The following is a 14,262-nucleotide window of genomic DNA, read 5'->3' on the forward strand; positions in this document are numbered from 1 at the left end:
GAACATCTAAATCCATTATGTTAAGGATCCCGAACTGTTTAATCTGCAGTTTCGGACCATAAAATACGCACCAAGGTTTAACGCGCGTAATAACTAGCACGCATGACTACATTTAATGGCATAGATGTAAAAATATGTATTTGAACCAAAACTTGATAAAGAAAATTAAATTTTAAAAGCTATTCGAGTCATTCAGAGTAAAATTGTCATGAGATAATATATATCTTCGGATCAGGCTGCAGACCTTTGACGAAGGACAAAGTGCATAATTGCTACTTAAAGAAACAACAATGCCAGCCGTCAAATTAAGCAATATAATTTAACACGACCAAAAAAATAGATTATAGATTATAGATTATAGATAATAGATACAAGAAAGCTAGAGATTTATAATTTATTACATTTAAAGAAGCATATTTTATGATTCTTACCATCTTAACATTTCAAATAAATCTGAATTGGTATCTCTGAGGTTCGTTGAAACCCAGATAAAACTATGTGCTCTGGGACCCAACTCAATTGACATTCCAAAATATTTAATGCTTTTTCGGTATATATATATATATATAAAATGACATATAAAATACCTATTATACACAATCTGTCTGGCTTGACTTGCAAGACTTGTTTGGCCAGTTGCTGAAGCAACGAAAACGCCAACTTCAATCATCCAAAATTCATCTCATATAAATATTGTACGCGTTCTACAATGAATAAATTAAAACACAAGTTATCCTCCAGTTCCGGCTGGGTTTGCTAATTGGTTTTATGAACCATCCATAGACTGACGTCAGTTAGACAGCGTCCGCCGGTCCAAGGCCGAGCTGTTCCGACCCCGCGTTCTCCGTGCCGTAGAGTTAAGGCGAAATACAGTTGCATATCACAATATAAATTTCACGCATACTATACATTTCTAAAAACCTTATTTTGTCATGGACATTGGTCCAGTTCACAATTCATCACCGCAGGTTGTGATTATTTTGTGATTGCTTTTAGTTTTTTCTTAGCATTTTGACAATTTACATCCAAGGCTTCTTCATCGCAGGTTTTCATCATCAACTAGAATTTACAAAAAAGAAGTTCAATCTTTGACTATTTCGAAGTGAGGATATATTGTTCTCTACATGCACTTATTTTTCTAAGTGTTTTTTTTTGCTTTTTTTGGTTCAAAATTCCTACTTTTTTATCATTTCCACGCACCTGCCTGCCATTTCAATTTCTCATGGCAAGCATACCCACGAGGACTCTCGGCAGGGGTCTATCTTCCTCTTCGTCGTCGTCGTCATCGTTACTTGTCAGCTCTCAGACTGCTTCTTCGGCGTTTAAACTGTCTAGGCCTCAATTTCAACCGACGCCTCCGCCGGATGATGCCAGGACGTTCTCCACCACAGCACCATCCAGCAACCTTCCTAGCGAGAGTAATTCTTTTCCTCCGAGGAAAGCGATCACTATTGACAGTATAAATCAATTTTTGCGTCAGGCGGATTATGCGGTTCGTGGACGTCTTGCAATTCGTGCTGAAGAGCTTCGAGACCGGCTAGAAGCTGGCGACACCTCACTGCCCTTCAAAAAAATTATTAATGCAAATATTGGAAACCCCCAGGCTATGGAACAGAAGCCGATCACTTTTTTTCGACAAGTTCTTTCTTTAGTGCAATATCCTGAATTGCTCAACAACGAGTATACTCCCCGGATTTTCCCGTCTGATGCCATACAAAGAGCGAGCACACTTCTCAAAGAAATTGGATCTGTTGGTTCATATTCTCAATCACAGGGCGTACCTTACATTCGGAGATCGATTGCGAACTATATAAATGGTATGTCGTATACAAGCCTTCTTTTCCGTGCACATCTCTAACGATATAGAACGCGACGGATTCTCTTCGGACCCAAAGGATATTTATCTTGCAGCTGGTGCGTCATCTGCTGTATCTTACTTGCTAACTACAATTTGCCAAGGTCCAAACACCGGTGTCATGATTCCTGTACCACAGTATCCGCTATATTCTGCTACTCTGACCATCTCTAATGCCACCCCGGTTCCATATGAACTGAACGAAGAAACACAGTGGGGCACAGATACCAAGTACATTGCACGAGTTGTCAAACAAAGTCAAATTGAAGGTGTTAAACTTAAGGCTATGGTAGTAATAAATCCATGCAATCCAACTGGTTCTTGCTTGACTAGAGATGAGATTTCAGATATCATCACTTTGGCTGCGAAGGAAACTTTTCTAATTATTGCAGATGAAGTATATCAAACAAATGTGTACACTGGAGAGTTTCATTCGTTTAAGAAAATTCTTAGAGAACTTCAGAGAGATTATCCTGGCATTTATGACCATGTTGAACTTGCTTCCCTTCACAGTACTAGCAAGGGTATGGTTGGCGAATGCGGCCAACGGGGTGGTTACATGGAGCTTATTGGATTTGACGATGATGTTCTTGAGCAGCTGTACAAGCTTGTGTCAATCTCTCTCTGCCCGGTCGTGACAGGTCAAGTACTTACGGAAGTTATGGTTAACCCGCCAAAACCTGGCGATGAGTCATATCCGCTCTATGAGCAGGAGTACAACACGATTTATAACAACCTGCGTAATCGTGCTTTACGATTGTTCAATGCATTTCAAACTATGGAAGGAGTCTCATGCCAACAGCCACAGGGTGCCATGTATCTTTTCCCGACCATTTCCTTACCATTAAATGCTATTAAAGAAGCGCGAAGGCGTAATCAAGAACCTGATGAATTTTACTGCTTACAACTTTTGGAAGAAACAGGAGTCTGCGTTGTTCCCGGTTCTGGTTTTGGTCAGAAAGATGGTACATACCATTTCCGTACCACCTTTTTATCACCGGGCGATGATTATGTCCAAAGCATTATTAACTTTCACAATCGATTTCTTGAAAAGTTTGTATGATAAGTTTCTGCTTTTATTTTTTTATTTATATTTTTGATGTTTTTTTATCAAAAAAAAAGTCTGGGAAATTAAAAGTCTACGCTTTGGTCTCTATTTTTGGAGTTCTTTCTTGTTTTCGCGGGAGCATTCGTTTGGTTTTTGTATTGCTGTATAGTTAATTTATTTGATACAATTTAAGACGTATATAAATTATTACCTGGTACATGGCACTTCTTGATGTTCAAATTGTGAGTTAAATTAAGTAGCTGTAAACCGTGGAAAGCGTTTGAAATATAAATTAAAACCTCACTTCCCCCTGGCATTTTAATCTTCAAGTCAAATCACTAATGAAGGCACTATCTAGTCTGGGCGGAATGGCCCGACTTCTTCCATTTAAATTATCAAACGTAACGTCCCCAATTTCGATTTTACTGCGTGGCCAACCATGCCTTAACCAAAATTTACATCGCAACATGTCGCTGTTGAGCTCGGCCACGTTCCACAACCGGTTTAACACAACGAAACCAACCGTCCTCAATGCTCACTCGGCATCGTTGCATCTTCAGAATAATTTTCGACCAAAAGTTCAGAATTTGAATTTAGTAGCAGAATCCAAGAGATCTTACAATCATTGGTACGAACAGAATAGAAAGCACCGATGGCGCTATTTCCGTCGGGATTTGGATGATCTCACGTTCACGCAAGCATGCTACGGCATCATTGGCACGTTAGTTGCCGTGTATGTTCTCAGAAATGTTGTTCCAGGATTTCCCAAGCTGTCGTTTTCGTTTGCCAATCATCCGTGGATTTCTGCTGTGACGGCAATGTTTGACCACCATGATTTTCACCATTTGTTTGCAAACTCATTGTTTTTATGGTGTTTGACTTCAGTTTTTCCCGGAGGGATTACCGGCATTGCCACTCTGTCTATTTTTTTCCTTGGAGGACTTGCAGGAACAGGTGTCATTGCTCTGGTCAATAAGGCGCGACTTGAAACTGCCATTCGAGAGAGAAATCCGATAAAGTACAACAATGTATACTTTAAATCTTACCTTGGAGCTTCAGCGGCCATTTACGCCATAAGTAATTTTAGTCAAACTTTCTGGCTCTTTTATCAAATTTGCTAATGTGCACTAGCTGTGGTTCAAACTCTGATTAACCCATTCGGATCAGCTAGTCTGTATGGTATTATTCCAATGAAGAACTGGGTGTTCCTAGCAGGAATGGTAGCGTAAGTACAGTATAATTTATCAGTTAATGTTTTTTTTGCTTTTCACTAAACAATTCATGGATAGGTTTGATTTATATGGATTGCTTTCGGAAACTAAGTATAAACATTCTTCAAATGGTTCGTCAACCACTAGCCATTTAGGACACCTAAGCGGTGCCGCATTTGGCGCTGTTGCATATGCTGTTATGAGACGGTTTAGAATCGGATTCAGCTATTACTAAATTCCAAAATTATATTTCGGTAATTATATAGATGGTGTTTTCTTATTTAAAAACAAGACCCACAATTTATTTTACAATTACTAACTCCAATTACCATTAAATGCAACCTATAATTTCCCGATTATCATCTACCAATCTGCCATACTCAAGCAGCAGTCTAAAAAAATACACAGACATGTCTTCCTTTCTCAGCGCTTGCCGCGACCATCGTCGCGACTGATCCGCAATATACTTCCCCGATGAATCGTTTTCCAAGAAAAATTTTAAAATCCCAAACCCTTCAGTGAGCTTAGTTGAGAGTGGGATGTAATGCACCCATGGAATAAGCCGTTCGTCATGCCATTCCCGGAATAATGTCTGCTTGACAACAGCCGATCGTGATTGCAGTAGCGCGTAATACGTAGGCGAAAACGAATTGTCATCAATGTCAACCAAATATTTGCGATCCCAGCTGTCCTGTAGCTCAGACTTTAATGCCACATCGCCAAAATACTGTTGTTCAATGTCACAATCTGCTTTTTCGCACTGCAAAAATGCAGAAAATTGGAGGTCAATATATTGATCGTATAATTTTTTGGCGACTAGTTGTTCAATAAATTCATGTTGCTGTTCATGTTGTGGTTCCTGTTTATACTCGCTATCGTGCTCTTGCACTTCATCGGGTTTCTCGTCATTAGATTGTGTGACATCCTTCTGCTCGTCCCGTTTTACCCTTACGGGAGTCAAATTAGCCATTTCAACATTTTTGTCAAAATTCCATTGCTCTAATTCAGCAATGTCCATGAGCATGGTGCAATTTCCATTAAAATCATTAAAGTAAGCTACTGCGCGCTGTCTATGCCCGGACTTCCATTCCCCTCTAGACGATTGTAACCCAGTTGTTGCTCCACGCCAGTACAATTTTGTCTGTTTATTGCGCCAGTATTTGTCTTTAGTTTCATCATAATGTGCCTTTTCGACAAAATATTCAGGTGACGGATAAAGAATGTCACCAAACGACGATAATTTGGCCTTAGAAAATATTGGCACAGGTTCAGTCGTGAAACTAAAAGTTTTGGGACTGTTGAATACACCGTGCTCGTGCCGGTACGAAGGTGACAAGCAAACATCTGTTGAAGCAGTTACATTTTTTATGAACCCAAATGATAAAGCGTATTTGGTCGTACTGTCAAGTCGTAAGCTTGACTTGGCTGGTGAAGACGGATTGCACGAAAGCAATGAAGCACTCCATGTCGGTTGCTTGGAAAGCGAGACAAACTGCACAATTTTTTCAGGCTCGACTTGCGCTGGTGCGACTGCGAGCTCGTGTACCGGCAATCCTGAGAACTCATTTTTGGTACCCGTGTCCATGGCTGCATTTAAGATAGCACCAAGATCGCCGCTGGGAATAATCACCCGTGCTTGATCCAAGAGATTGAACGCCAAATCCATATCCGGCAAATATTCTACAAATTCTGACACCATACTAGTGAGGGCAGAGACAAACCATGCATCTTCTTCTCCGCCGCCAGTAGTATTTACAATGCTACCCGATCGTATGAATACCCCCAGCAAGCGAGAATCCGGCCCAAGCGAATTGTGCACGGACTCGCGGATTGATACTGGCGTGAATGACCAAAACGGACGAAGATTGTTATAAATCGAGTCGTAATCGTCAAACACGCGCACTTTCTTCTCGGTAGCGAATGCATACCATTTATCAAAGTTTGGAGGCGGGTTGATCTTGTACCGCCGGCGGTACTCAGTCACGGTTTCAGGGTACGTTGTTGATTGCCTCTCAACCAGTCGTGAAAATTCGTCTGTATGATGTTCCATGAGATATGATATGGGATGAATCGTTGTATTCCATGTATCTCTGTTAGACGCCAAGTTCGAAACCAGTACGCGCTTGGAATGTCCTCCAATTCTCGGCTTGATCGCAACAAATATACCAAAAAAAAAAAGAAACATGCCAATTGTGAGTGTAATAAACTTTCCCAATCGAATTTTCACATATCGGACTTTGATTTCACTAATTGGTGGTGGAAGTAAAGTAGACGCAATGGCCATATATGACACACACATGGCGGCAACTTTCCATGCCGCGTGAGTGTAAAGCGTAGTTGATAAAATACCAATTAAATCAACAAAGGAGGCATTGATTGGGGATAAGTGTTGAATTAGCAACAAAATTATGAAGTTTTTGGCAGCCGAGAAGATAGACCAAAGAATGATCATTGACGCTAGGCCGTAGTCAGTTCCAAGAGTACTCCAGCCTGCCCAACCGTCAAGTAGAAGCGACATAAGAAGTAGACCAAAACAGGTATATGCAGATATTTCCCGGAGAACGGCCCTGTTGAGCGGAATACTGATATCTGATATAGAAAGGTACGTGGCAGCAAAGATACCCGAGCACATACCAAGAACCAGTTGAGAAGCACCAGGATAATTTGGCGACAAAGCCAAAAATGAAGTAAATGAAATAAATACTAGGGTGCTCATATCAACATTGGTAGTACCGGTAGTAGACTTTTCAAGAATTTGGTCCTGGTCAAGGTGTGTCGGATTATGCATGTACTGAAACCGTAAAATATGTACGAGCAGTGGAATAAGCACCTGCAAAATAATGTCAGTAGCATGAAAAATGATGCCTGAGTGCATAACTGCCATACCGAAGCGAGACCATTGCCGCGTTCACCCAAGAGCGATGCACAAACGGTGGAGAGCACAATGCAAGTTGAGCATATCACCACATCGATACGTCTGTAGCGGTGGAGTGAATCGGCTGCAAAAATAAAAAAACGATCAATTGGCAAAAGAGTAACGACGAGAAATGCCAGCCAGGAGAAGGTTGCGGAGAAGAGATACTGGGAGTAAGGAATTGCAAACGAAGCGAACACGGACAGAAATGACGCGACGAGAGTCAGAAATGGAGCAGAACGCAACAAGTGCGACATGTCTGATAGAAAACTAAAAATAAGCACGATGCCAGCCTGCTTAAAAAGATGCGCAGAGCTGGCAGGTCGTGATAAATGCTGTGTATTCTACGCGTGAAGATGTGAAATAAAAAGCGCGATGCTTACTTCGTTGCGTCATTTGGAGGGCGTACGCATTGTTCTGTTAATCGTCTACATTGAGAAAGACATTGATAAGTTGAATATTAATATCACTGAAAAATATCCAAAATACATTTGGATTTAGGGCTTATTGTTTTCAAATTTCAGTACTGATATAATGGAAACAAAATTAACTGGCGTTGTTTAAAATAGTTAATATTAGTATTTCGATATCTTTTATTCGGCGTTGAAACCAAAAGCAAATTGGATAATAAAAAATTGACCCCAGTTGGACAATGATATTATAAAAATAATGGTTTTAATATAATTATTATATAAAATACAGGCACGTAATGCTTATAGACCTCCAACGAACACAAACATGCGTTTCAGATTAATTTACTCACAGGTATCGATTATTTTTTGTACTATGATAGCACGTTTCCTTGGTTTTCTGGCTTTTTTGTTTGATTTGATTAAATGTAAGTGCCGTATACACTCAACCTACAAAGAAAAGCAAAAGTGTTCATGGCATGACCTCGTCACTTCATGCGCCAAAGGTTTTTTTTATTAGCATTCTTCCAAAATGGAAAAAAAAAATTATTACAAACTATAATAAAATGTCATGCATTAACTAAATTTTGCGTATCGCACGAAAACGCAAATACTTGCATATAATAGTTAGTAGTAGGAGACAGTACCAGCAAGCCTTTAATAACAATAGCATATATATATATAAAATGCAAATGTTGAAGCTACTAATAATATTAGTAATGGAGGTAATAGCCAAAATGATATATTATTTAATCGTGGAAATGCCATATCTGGTGCTCCTATTAATATAGGTAACATGTAATTTCCAAATCCTCCTATTAAAGCTGACATAACCATGAAGAAAAGTTGGCTAAGACTTGATTACTCCTCTCGCCCCCGAACCGTACGTGATAGTCACCAGTTTTTCTGATTGTACAGGTTTTTCCGATTTTACTGCTTCTTTTGCTTTTACAGTTTCTTCTTTATCTTCTTCTTCATTATCTTCATCATTTTGTGCTTCTACTATTTCATATTTTGGTTAGTCAGAGAGGACTCCTCATATGGTTTATTTAGAGATGATTTTGTTTCTGTTAATTCGCCACAATTAAATTTCTGCAGTCGTGGAATGGACGGATGGTTGAAACGCATGTCGCCATTTCAACAAATATGTTTCTCAGGTGTCAAAGACATGATATGTTATTAATTTTTTGTACATCTTATTTTTTTTTATTTTCTTTAACAGGGAGATCCAATTTGCAGTACTATGTCGTTTTCAGGTCTTGTAAATGCAATTTCAGTAGAATAGCATTCAGTACAGTACGTAGTATCCATCCATACACAAGATTTCACGACCTTGATGTGAGTCTGAAAGTCACATAATTAAAAATAGGACAACTCTTTGCTCAATTTTATTCTTTTCTACCTTTTCCTCGCGTTTCTAAACTTGATGGCACCGCTGACATGCCGTGGAGTTGAATTGACTCTTTTCTTCTTCCTAGTCGCGTGAATTGTTCAGTGAAGCAATATGCATGGAAAAAGTATACTAAACCTAGCTTCTGTTTCCAAATGTAAAATGTGGAAAATTTGATATTTTTTTCAGCGCCCTTTTAATTTATCCATTGCCAACTATTAGTGTGATGCTATACCACAATTCACAAGATCTCTGACATGTTGACACGAACAATTTTGTTCGAATCAATTATTATCATGGTGGTAACATTACTCAAAAGAATCAATTTTTTCAGGTATTTGTTCAGGTCCGATTATTGTTGGGTCGATTCTTCAACAAAAAGCAAGTAACAAATTATAGTTCTACAGATAACTCAATCTGCGCAAAAGCCGTAAAGTCTGCGGCTTTTATTTTAGGGCTTCAGCCGGGTTTCCCAGATTTTGAAAGATGCTAAAAATTTTATTATGACCAAGCGCATAGCTTACTGAATTTGAAGACCAGTTAGTTGCAGTATATATTAATTATGCTAAAAGTGTGGATTATCTTGAGAGATATGGATGTGTATAGTAACCTCACGGTGGCCCCACTTTCTTGAATTTAGTGTGTAATACATGTTTTTGCTGACCGGCTCAAAGGCTTCGTTTGTCTATATATAGCCATCGTAGCCATCTTAGCCATCGTACTGCAGTGTATTTGACTCCCTTTTTAAGTAATCTACAAATGTTTTGACTTTAACATTTGCACCGTCTATTAAGTTGGATTGCGTACATAAAAATAGAGTCAACTACTTTAAAGAGAGTATATATGGTGTGCGTGCGGCATGCCGGTTATGTTTTGCTCAAACTTCCAGTATCTGCCCCACTATCGAGCGGTCAATCTAATCCACGATCCCGACATAGCGCCAAGATTGACACATACTGAGAGTAACAAAATTTTTATAATTTCTGTAATGTGAGTACGTACGTACCTATGAGTACATATGTATAGATAATTGCACTACATATATCCTACAAAATCTTGATGAATTCTGATTGGCTGTGCCCAATATTAGCGTGCTTTTTCTATCTCCACCCCATTCATTATGGTTATCAAACGATAAAATTGCGTGACATCGCTACAAAGTTCGGCATCTTCTCGATTTGCCATGTTTTTTATTGGGCATCTTGAATTAATCGAATGGACAAGGTAAAATGAATTAAATATTTTATCTCAACATGCATTTAGTATGGCATGTTCTTCAAATACGAGCTTATATTATAGCTAATTCATACAAGCTTCAAACTATAGCAAAATACAGTAATGTAGAACAAGGGTGAAGTTACCTTTCTGAACATTTTTAATTCCGCTTATAATGGCTCCTCGTTTGCAGTGGTGAATAAATTACACTATAAAATTTGTATAAAAGACGTAAGTTTCCGTTACGTAGGTTTCCGAACGAAGCTCTAATTTTTTTCGCACAAATACAAGTTGTTATAATGCTTTTTACACATTGCTGCCTCTTCATGTAAAAGTTAAATATACCCGGCTTGGCCAATTTCGCAATTTCGTAGCCAGACAACGCACGAATGTGAAAGTACGATAGCTTGATCAAGTTTGATTCCATGGCATTGGTTGATGGATGTGTTTCTTTGTGTATTATAGTTTTGACTAGACTGGCACCTTTTGCTGCTTATGCAGACTTATATCTCATCAAAAATGGCGCCTCAAACGCATGACTTCTGCGGTGCGTGAATGAAGTACGTCCCGCTAACTTGTACGTATATCTTTGAATCATTATGGCTCATAAATTATAATTGCAATATAGTACAAACGTGTTTATACCCATCTATAGTTATCGCAGCTGCTAAAGTTTTCTATCATCGTGAGTGAAACAAGGCGCCAATTTTTTTGGCCTGAACCCTCATGTACAAACATTTAAGGTATCTGCCGTCTATCAAAAAAAAGCACGGACTACATTTACCCATATGATTATTTTGCTTTCCTCTGAGTATACCTTACTTTTTGTGCTTGCAACGAATGTGCATTGGGCCGCCCCGGAGTCATATATGTCTATGCACAAGAGAGTTTATTACGGCCCGGTTCTATTGCGAATACTTGATATTCTATGACCGGGTACATTGCAAACGTTATTATGACTTTTTTCCTATGAATTTATAAATAATGCTGTTTTCCTCAATTGATTCCACTTATCTCATTAACATTTGTCTAATATATAACCTTGAGCGTCGTTGTCAGGTAAGAGCTGATTTATGCTTGCTTAGGTGGCCTCAACTCACATATTAATATATAGGCATTTCCAGATCCATGTCTGAAGAGAAGATCTACGCCCACAAGGATGGGAACACATTCATCTCACAACAGGATGTTTCATCTGAAAATGAGAAAATTCGCGAGTTTGATCGTGATCAGGTTGTCGCCCGACTCAAGGACATGAACCAGCTTGGCGAAACCGTTGATGAGGATCCGTTAGCCGACAAAGCATCGGCATATTTGTTTGAAAAGTTTTTGTTAACCTCACTTGGCGACGCGATACAAATTTTAAATACTTCATTGGTGGATCATTATGGCGATGTCAATTTTTCACAGGCTTTATATAAAAAAATCCACCTTATCGTGGCCGGTTCGGAGGCTTACGGTACTAATGCTGAAGTTCATGAACTTGATGCTCGTCTGGAGGCCGTCGTTATTAGATATCATTCGCCCTACCCCGAAGTTAGAGCAGTTACGGATCCATTTGATGACCCAACGGTTCCGGTCGAAACAATTCGTGCTTACGTACTTGGCTGCTTGTGGGTCGCCATCGGGTCCTTTATTAACGAATTCTTTAATTACCGTCAGCCAAGGTTGACGCTTCAATCTACTGTTATTCAATTGTTTCTCTTTCCCTGTGGAAAATTAACGGAGCTTCTTCCGGACTGGGGATTTACTTTCCAAGGGACTCGATATAGTATCAATCCGGGTCCTTGGAGTATTAAGGAACAGATGTTTGCAACAATTATGGTAAATTGCGGTGGGCAGATATCAAATTGGCTGAACATGGTTATCGCTCTGCGTGCAAAAATTTTTTTCGGTTACGATTGGGTCGACTTTGGATTCACTTGGGTTATTAATGCATCTTCGTTATTTTTTGGTTATGGCCTGGCTGGTATGATGCGAAAGATGGTTATTTATCCCGAGAAGGCTATTTTTCCAAATGTGCTGCCAACTTTGGCGTTGAGTCGCGCATTGGTTGTCAAAGAAACTAAAACTTCAATCAATGGATGGACAATTGGCCGGCAAAAACTTTTTTTCCTCACTTTTGTTTTGTCATTTTTGTACTTTTTCATTCCTAACTTTTTGTTTAAGGCTCTTAGTACATTTAACTGGATGACCTGGATCGCACCAAAAAATGTTAATTTAGCTATCATCACCGGTTCTTATCTTGGCTTTGGTCTTAATCCGATTCCAACTTTTGATTGGGCTGTGATCAACTCATACAGTCCGTTGGTTGTACCTTTCTATGCGTTTCTAAACAAATTTGCTGGAGCCTTGATTTCTGGCGTGATCATGTTGGCTCTTTACTACACTAACTACAAATGGAGTGCTTACCTACCAATTAATTCAAACGATGTATTTGACAGATTTGGAAACGATTTTAATGTGAGCAGAGTATTGACGAATGGAGTTTTTGATCATTCTAAGTATGTTGAATATTCGCCCCCATATATTTCTGCTGGAAATATTGTGGGTACTGGTGCATTGTTGGCGATTTATACATGTGCTTTCACATACGTTATGATTTCTGAATACAAGCTTGTATACAGTTCAACGAAGATGTTTTGGATCTCAATTCGTCATCCTAGAAGAAAAGCTTTGCTTGAATTTAATGATGCTCACTCAAACATGATGTCAAAATATCCGGAAGTCCCTGATTGGTGGTTTTTGGCCATTTTTATAATCTTCACGGGCCTTTGTTTTGCGGGTATCTACGCCTGGCCAACTCATGTTCCAATTTGGACTATTATTTCGATTTTCTTATTCAACATTGCGATGATGATTCCGTTGCTGGTCGTTATGTCTCGAACCGGATCTACCAACGGTTTTGGCGCATTTTCAGTTATTTTGGCTGGTTATATGGATCCTGGCAATGCCATGACAAACTTGATGGTGCGCATGTGGGGTTACAACATTGACGAGCAGGCGGAGAGTTTCATTGCTGATCAGAAAATTGCTCATTATGCCAAGATTCCCCAGCGGGCAGCCTTCAGAGGTCAAATAGTGGCTACGTTTATTCAATCTTTTTGCACTGTTGGTGCGATCGAAGCATTGTTTAAGAGTGTAAAAAATTTCTGCAGCAAGACTCAGCCCGACAAGTTCGTATGTGCGACACCACGAACTATGCATTCAGATGCCATTATGTGGGGTGTTGTTTCTTCAGAAAGAGTTTTGACCAGTATTTATCCCGCCATGAAGCATGCATTCTGGATTGGTGCTTTGATTGGAGTACCATTCGCCATAGTTCAGTTGAAGTATCCGCAGCGGTTCAAGGCGATCAATCCGGCTTTGATGGGTTATGGAGCCATTATGTGGGGCGGCACGTACAACTTGTCATACTACATTCCGGGGCTTTACTTTTCTTTCTTGTTTATGTTTTATCTTAGACGGTACTATACAGGTTGGTGGTCAAAGTATACCTATGTGTTGACTTCTGGCTTATCTGCCGGTGTTGCATTTTCGGGCGTGATTATTTTTGCCTCGCTGCAATATACAAATACTTCATTGCCATGGTGGGGTAATAAGATTTATGCTTCTGGTGTCGATTACGCAAGGACTGCTGCATTAAAGAAAATCCCTCCTGAAGGATTTGGTTTGCAAATTGGTCAATTTAGTTAAAATTTTATATATATATGTAGGAATTTGTTCTATTTTATGTTAATTGTTTATTTTTTTAAAATTTATATTGAATATAACTCATTGATTATCTATAAAAGATTGTTGAGACTGAGATTTGAAGTAATACAACACTGGTTTAAAGTAATTATTTTTTTTGGAGTACTAGCTTCTCCTATCCTTAATCTGAAAAATTTGTTGAGAAATAGGCGTAGTTACGTGATTGTTCGTTTGCTTAGCTACATGAACAACAACAACCGGGATGTTGCCATCTGAGTCTGTTTGAGCCAAGTCAGAATCATTAGTAGTGTTGTTTGATAATCTAATCTTTGGATATATGCATCACATCGCAGTATATCTGTGAGCCATTTTCTCACTTCTGGCAGGATTGTGTCCGCGCATGTCTCATTCAAGAAGCAAACACTCGACCTCTGTTTCTTCCACAGCCCGGCCAAAGTATTCTACGGGGGGATGCCGATTTCGCTGTTGATTCTTGGATTCGTTGCGCTCTTTTTCCAGGGGGTTA

General features: G+C 39.3%; 4 protein-coding genes across 4 annotated transcripts; 3 read left to right on the forward strand and 1 right to left on the reverse strand.

The window, feature by feature from the left end:
* Positions 1-1,016: 1,016 nt before the first annotated feature.
* V1514DRAFT_338789 (pyridoxal phosphate-dependent transferase) lies at positions 1,017-3,095 on the forward strand. Its single transcript, XM_066928891.1, has 2 exons — positions 1,017-1,817; positions 1,867-3,095. Exons 1-2 carry the CDS (start codon positions 1,223-1,225, stop codon positions 2,916-2,918), a joined length of 1,647 nt encoding a protein of 548 aa, XP_066780733.1. The 5' UTR covers positions 1,017-1,222; the 3' UTR covers positions 2,919-3,095.
* A 275-nt stretch (positions 3,096-3,370) lies between these two features.
* Positions 3,371-4,349, forward strand: V1514DRAFT_345274 (uncharacterized protein; the record flags this gene model as incomplete). The annotated part of the gene is made up of 3 exons (XM_066929226.1): positions 3,371-3,980; positions 4,035-4,128; positions 4,193-4,349. 3 exons carry the CDS (start codon positions 3,371-3,373, stop codon positions 4,347-4,349), a joined length of 861 nt encoding a protein of 286 aa, XP_066780734.1.
* Positions 4,350-4,367: 18 nt separating this feature from the next.
* Positions 4,368-7,484, reverse strand: V1514DRAFT_338793 (uncharacterized protein). The gene is made up of 2 exons (XM_066928892.1): positions 7,001-7,484; positions 4,368-6,944 (listed from the first exon to the last, which is right to left on the reverse strand). Exons 1-2 carry the CDS (start codon positions 7,283-7,285, stop codon positions 4,446-4,448), a joined length of 2,784 nt encoding a protein of 927 aa, XP_066780735.1. The 5' UTR covers positions 7,286-7,484; the 3' UTR covers positions 4,368-4,445.
* A 3,187-nt stretch (positions 7,485-10,671) lies between these two features.
* Positions 10,672-13,836, forward strand: V1514DRAFT_338807 (OPT oligopeptide transporter protein-domain-containing protein). Its single transcript, XM_066928893.1, has 2 exons — positions 10,672-11,102; positions 11,158-13,836. Exon 2 carries the CDS (start codon positions 11,172-11,174, stop codon positions 13,737-13,739), a length of 2,568 nt encoding a protein of 855 aa, XP_066780736.1. The 5' UTR covers positions 10,672-11,102; positions 11,158-11,171; the 3' UTR covers positions 13,740-13,836.
* Positions 13,837-14,262: the final 426 nt, after the last annotated feature.

This window comes from Lipomyces japonicus (assembly GCF_038497905.1).
Source record: "Lipomyces japonicus strain CBS 7319 unplaced genomic scaffold V1514scaffold_83, whole genome shotgun sequence".
Taxonomy (NCBI): Eukaryota; Fungi; Ascomycota; class Lipomycetes; order Lipomycetales; family Lipomycetaceae; genus Lipomyces; species Lipomyces japonicus.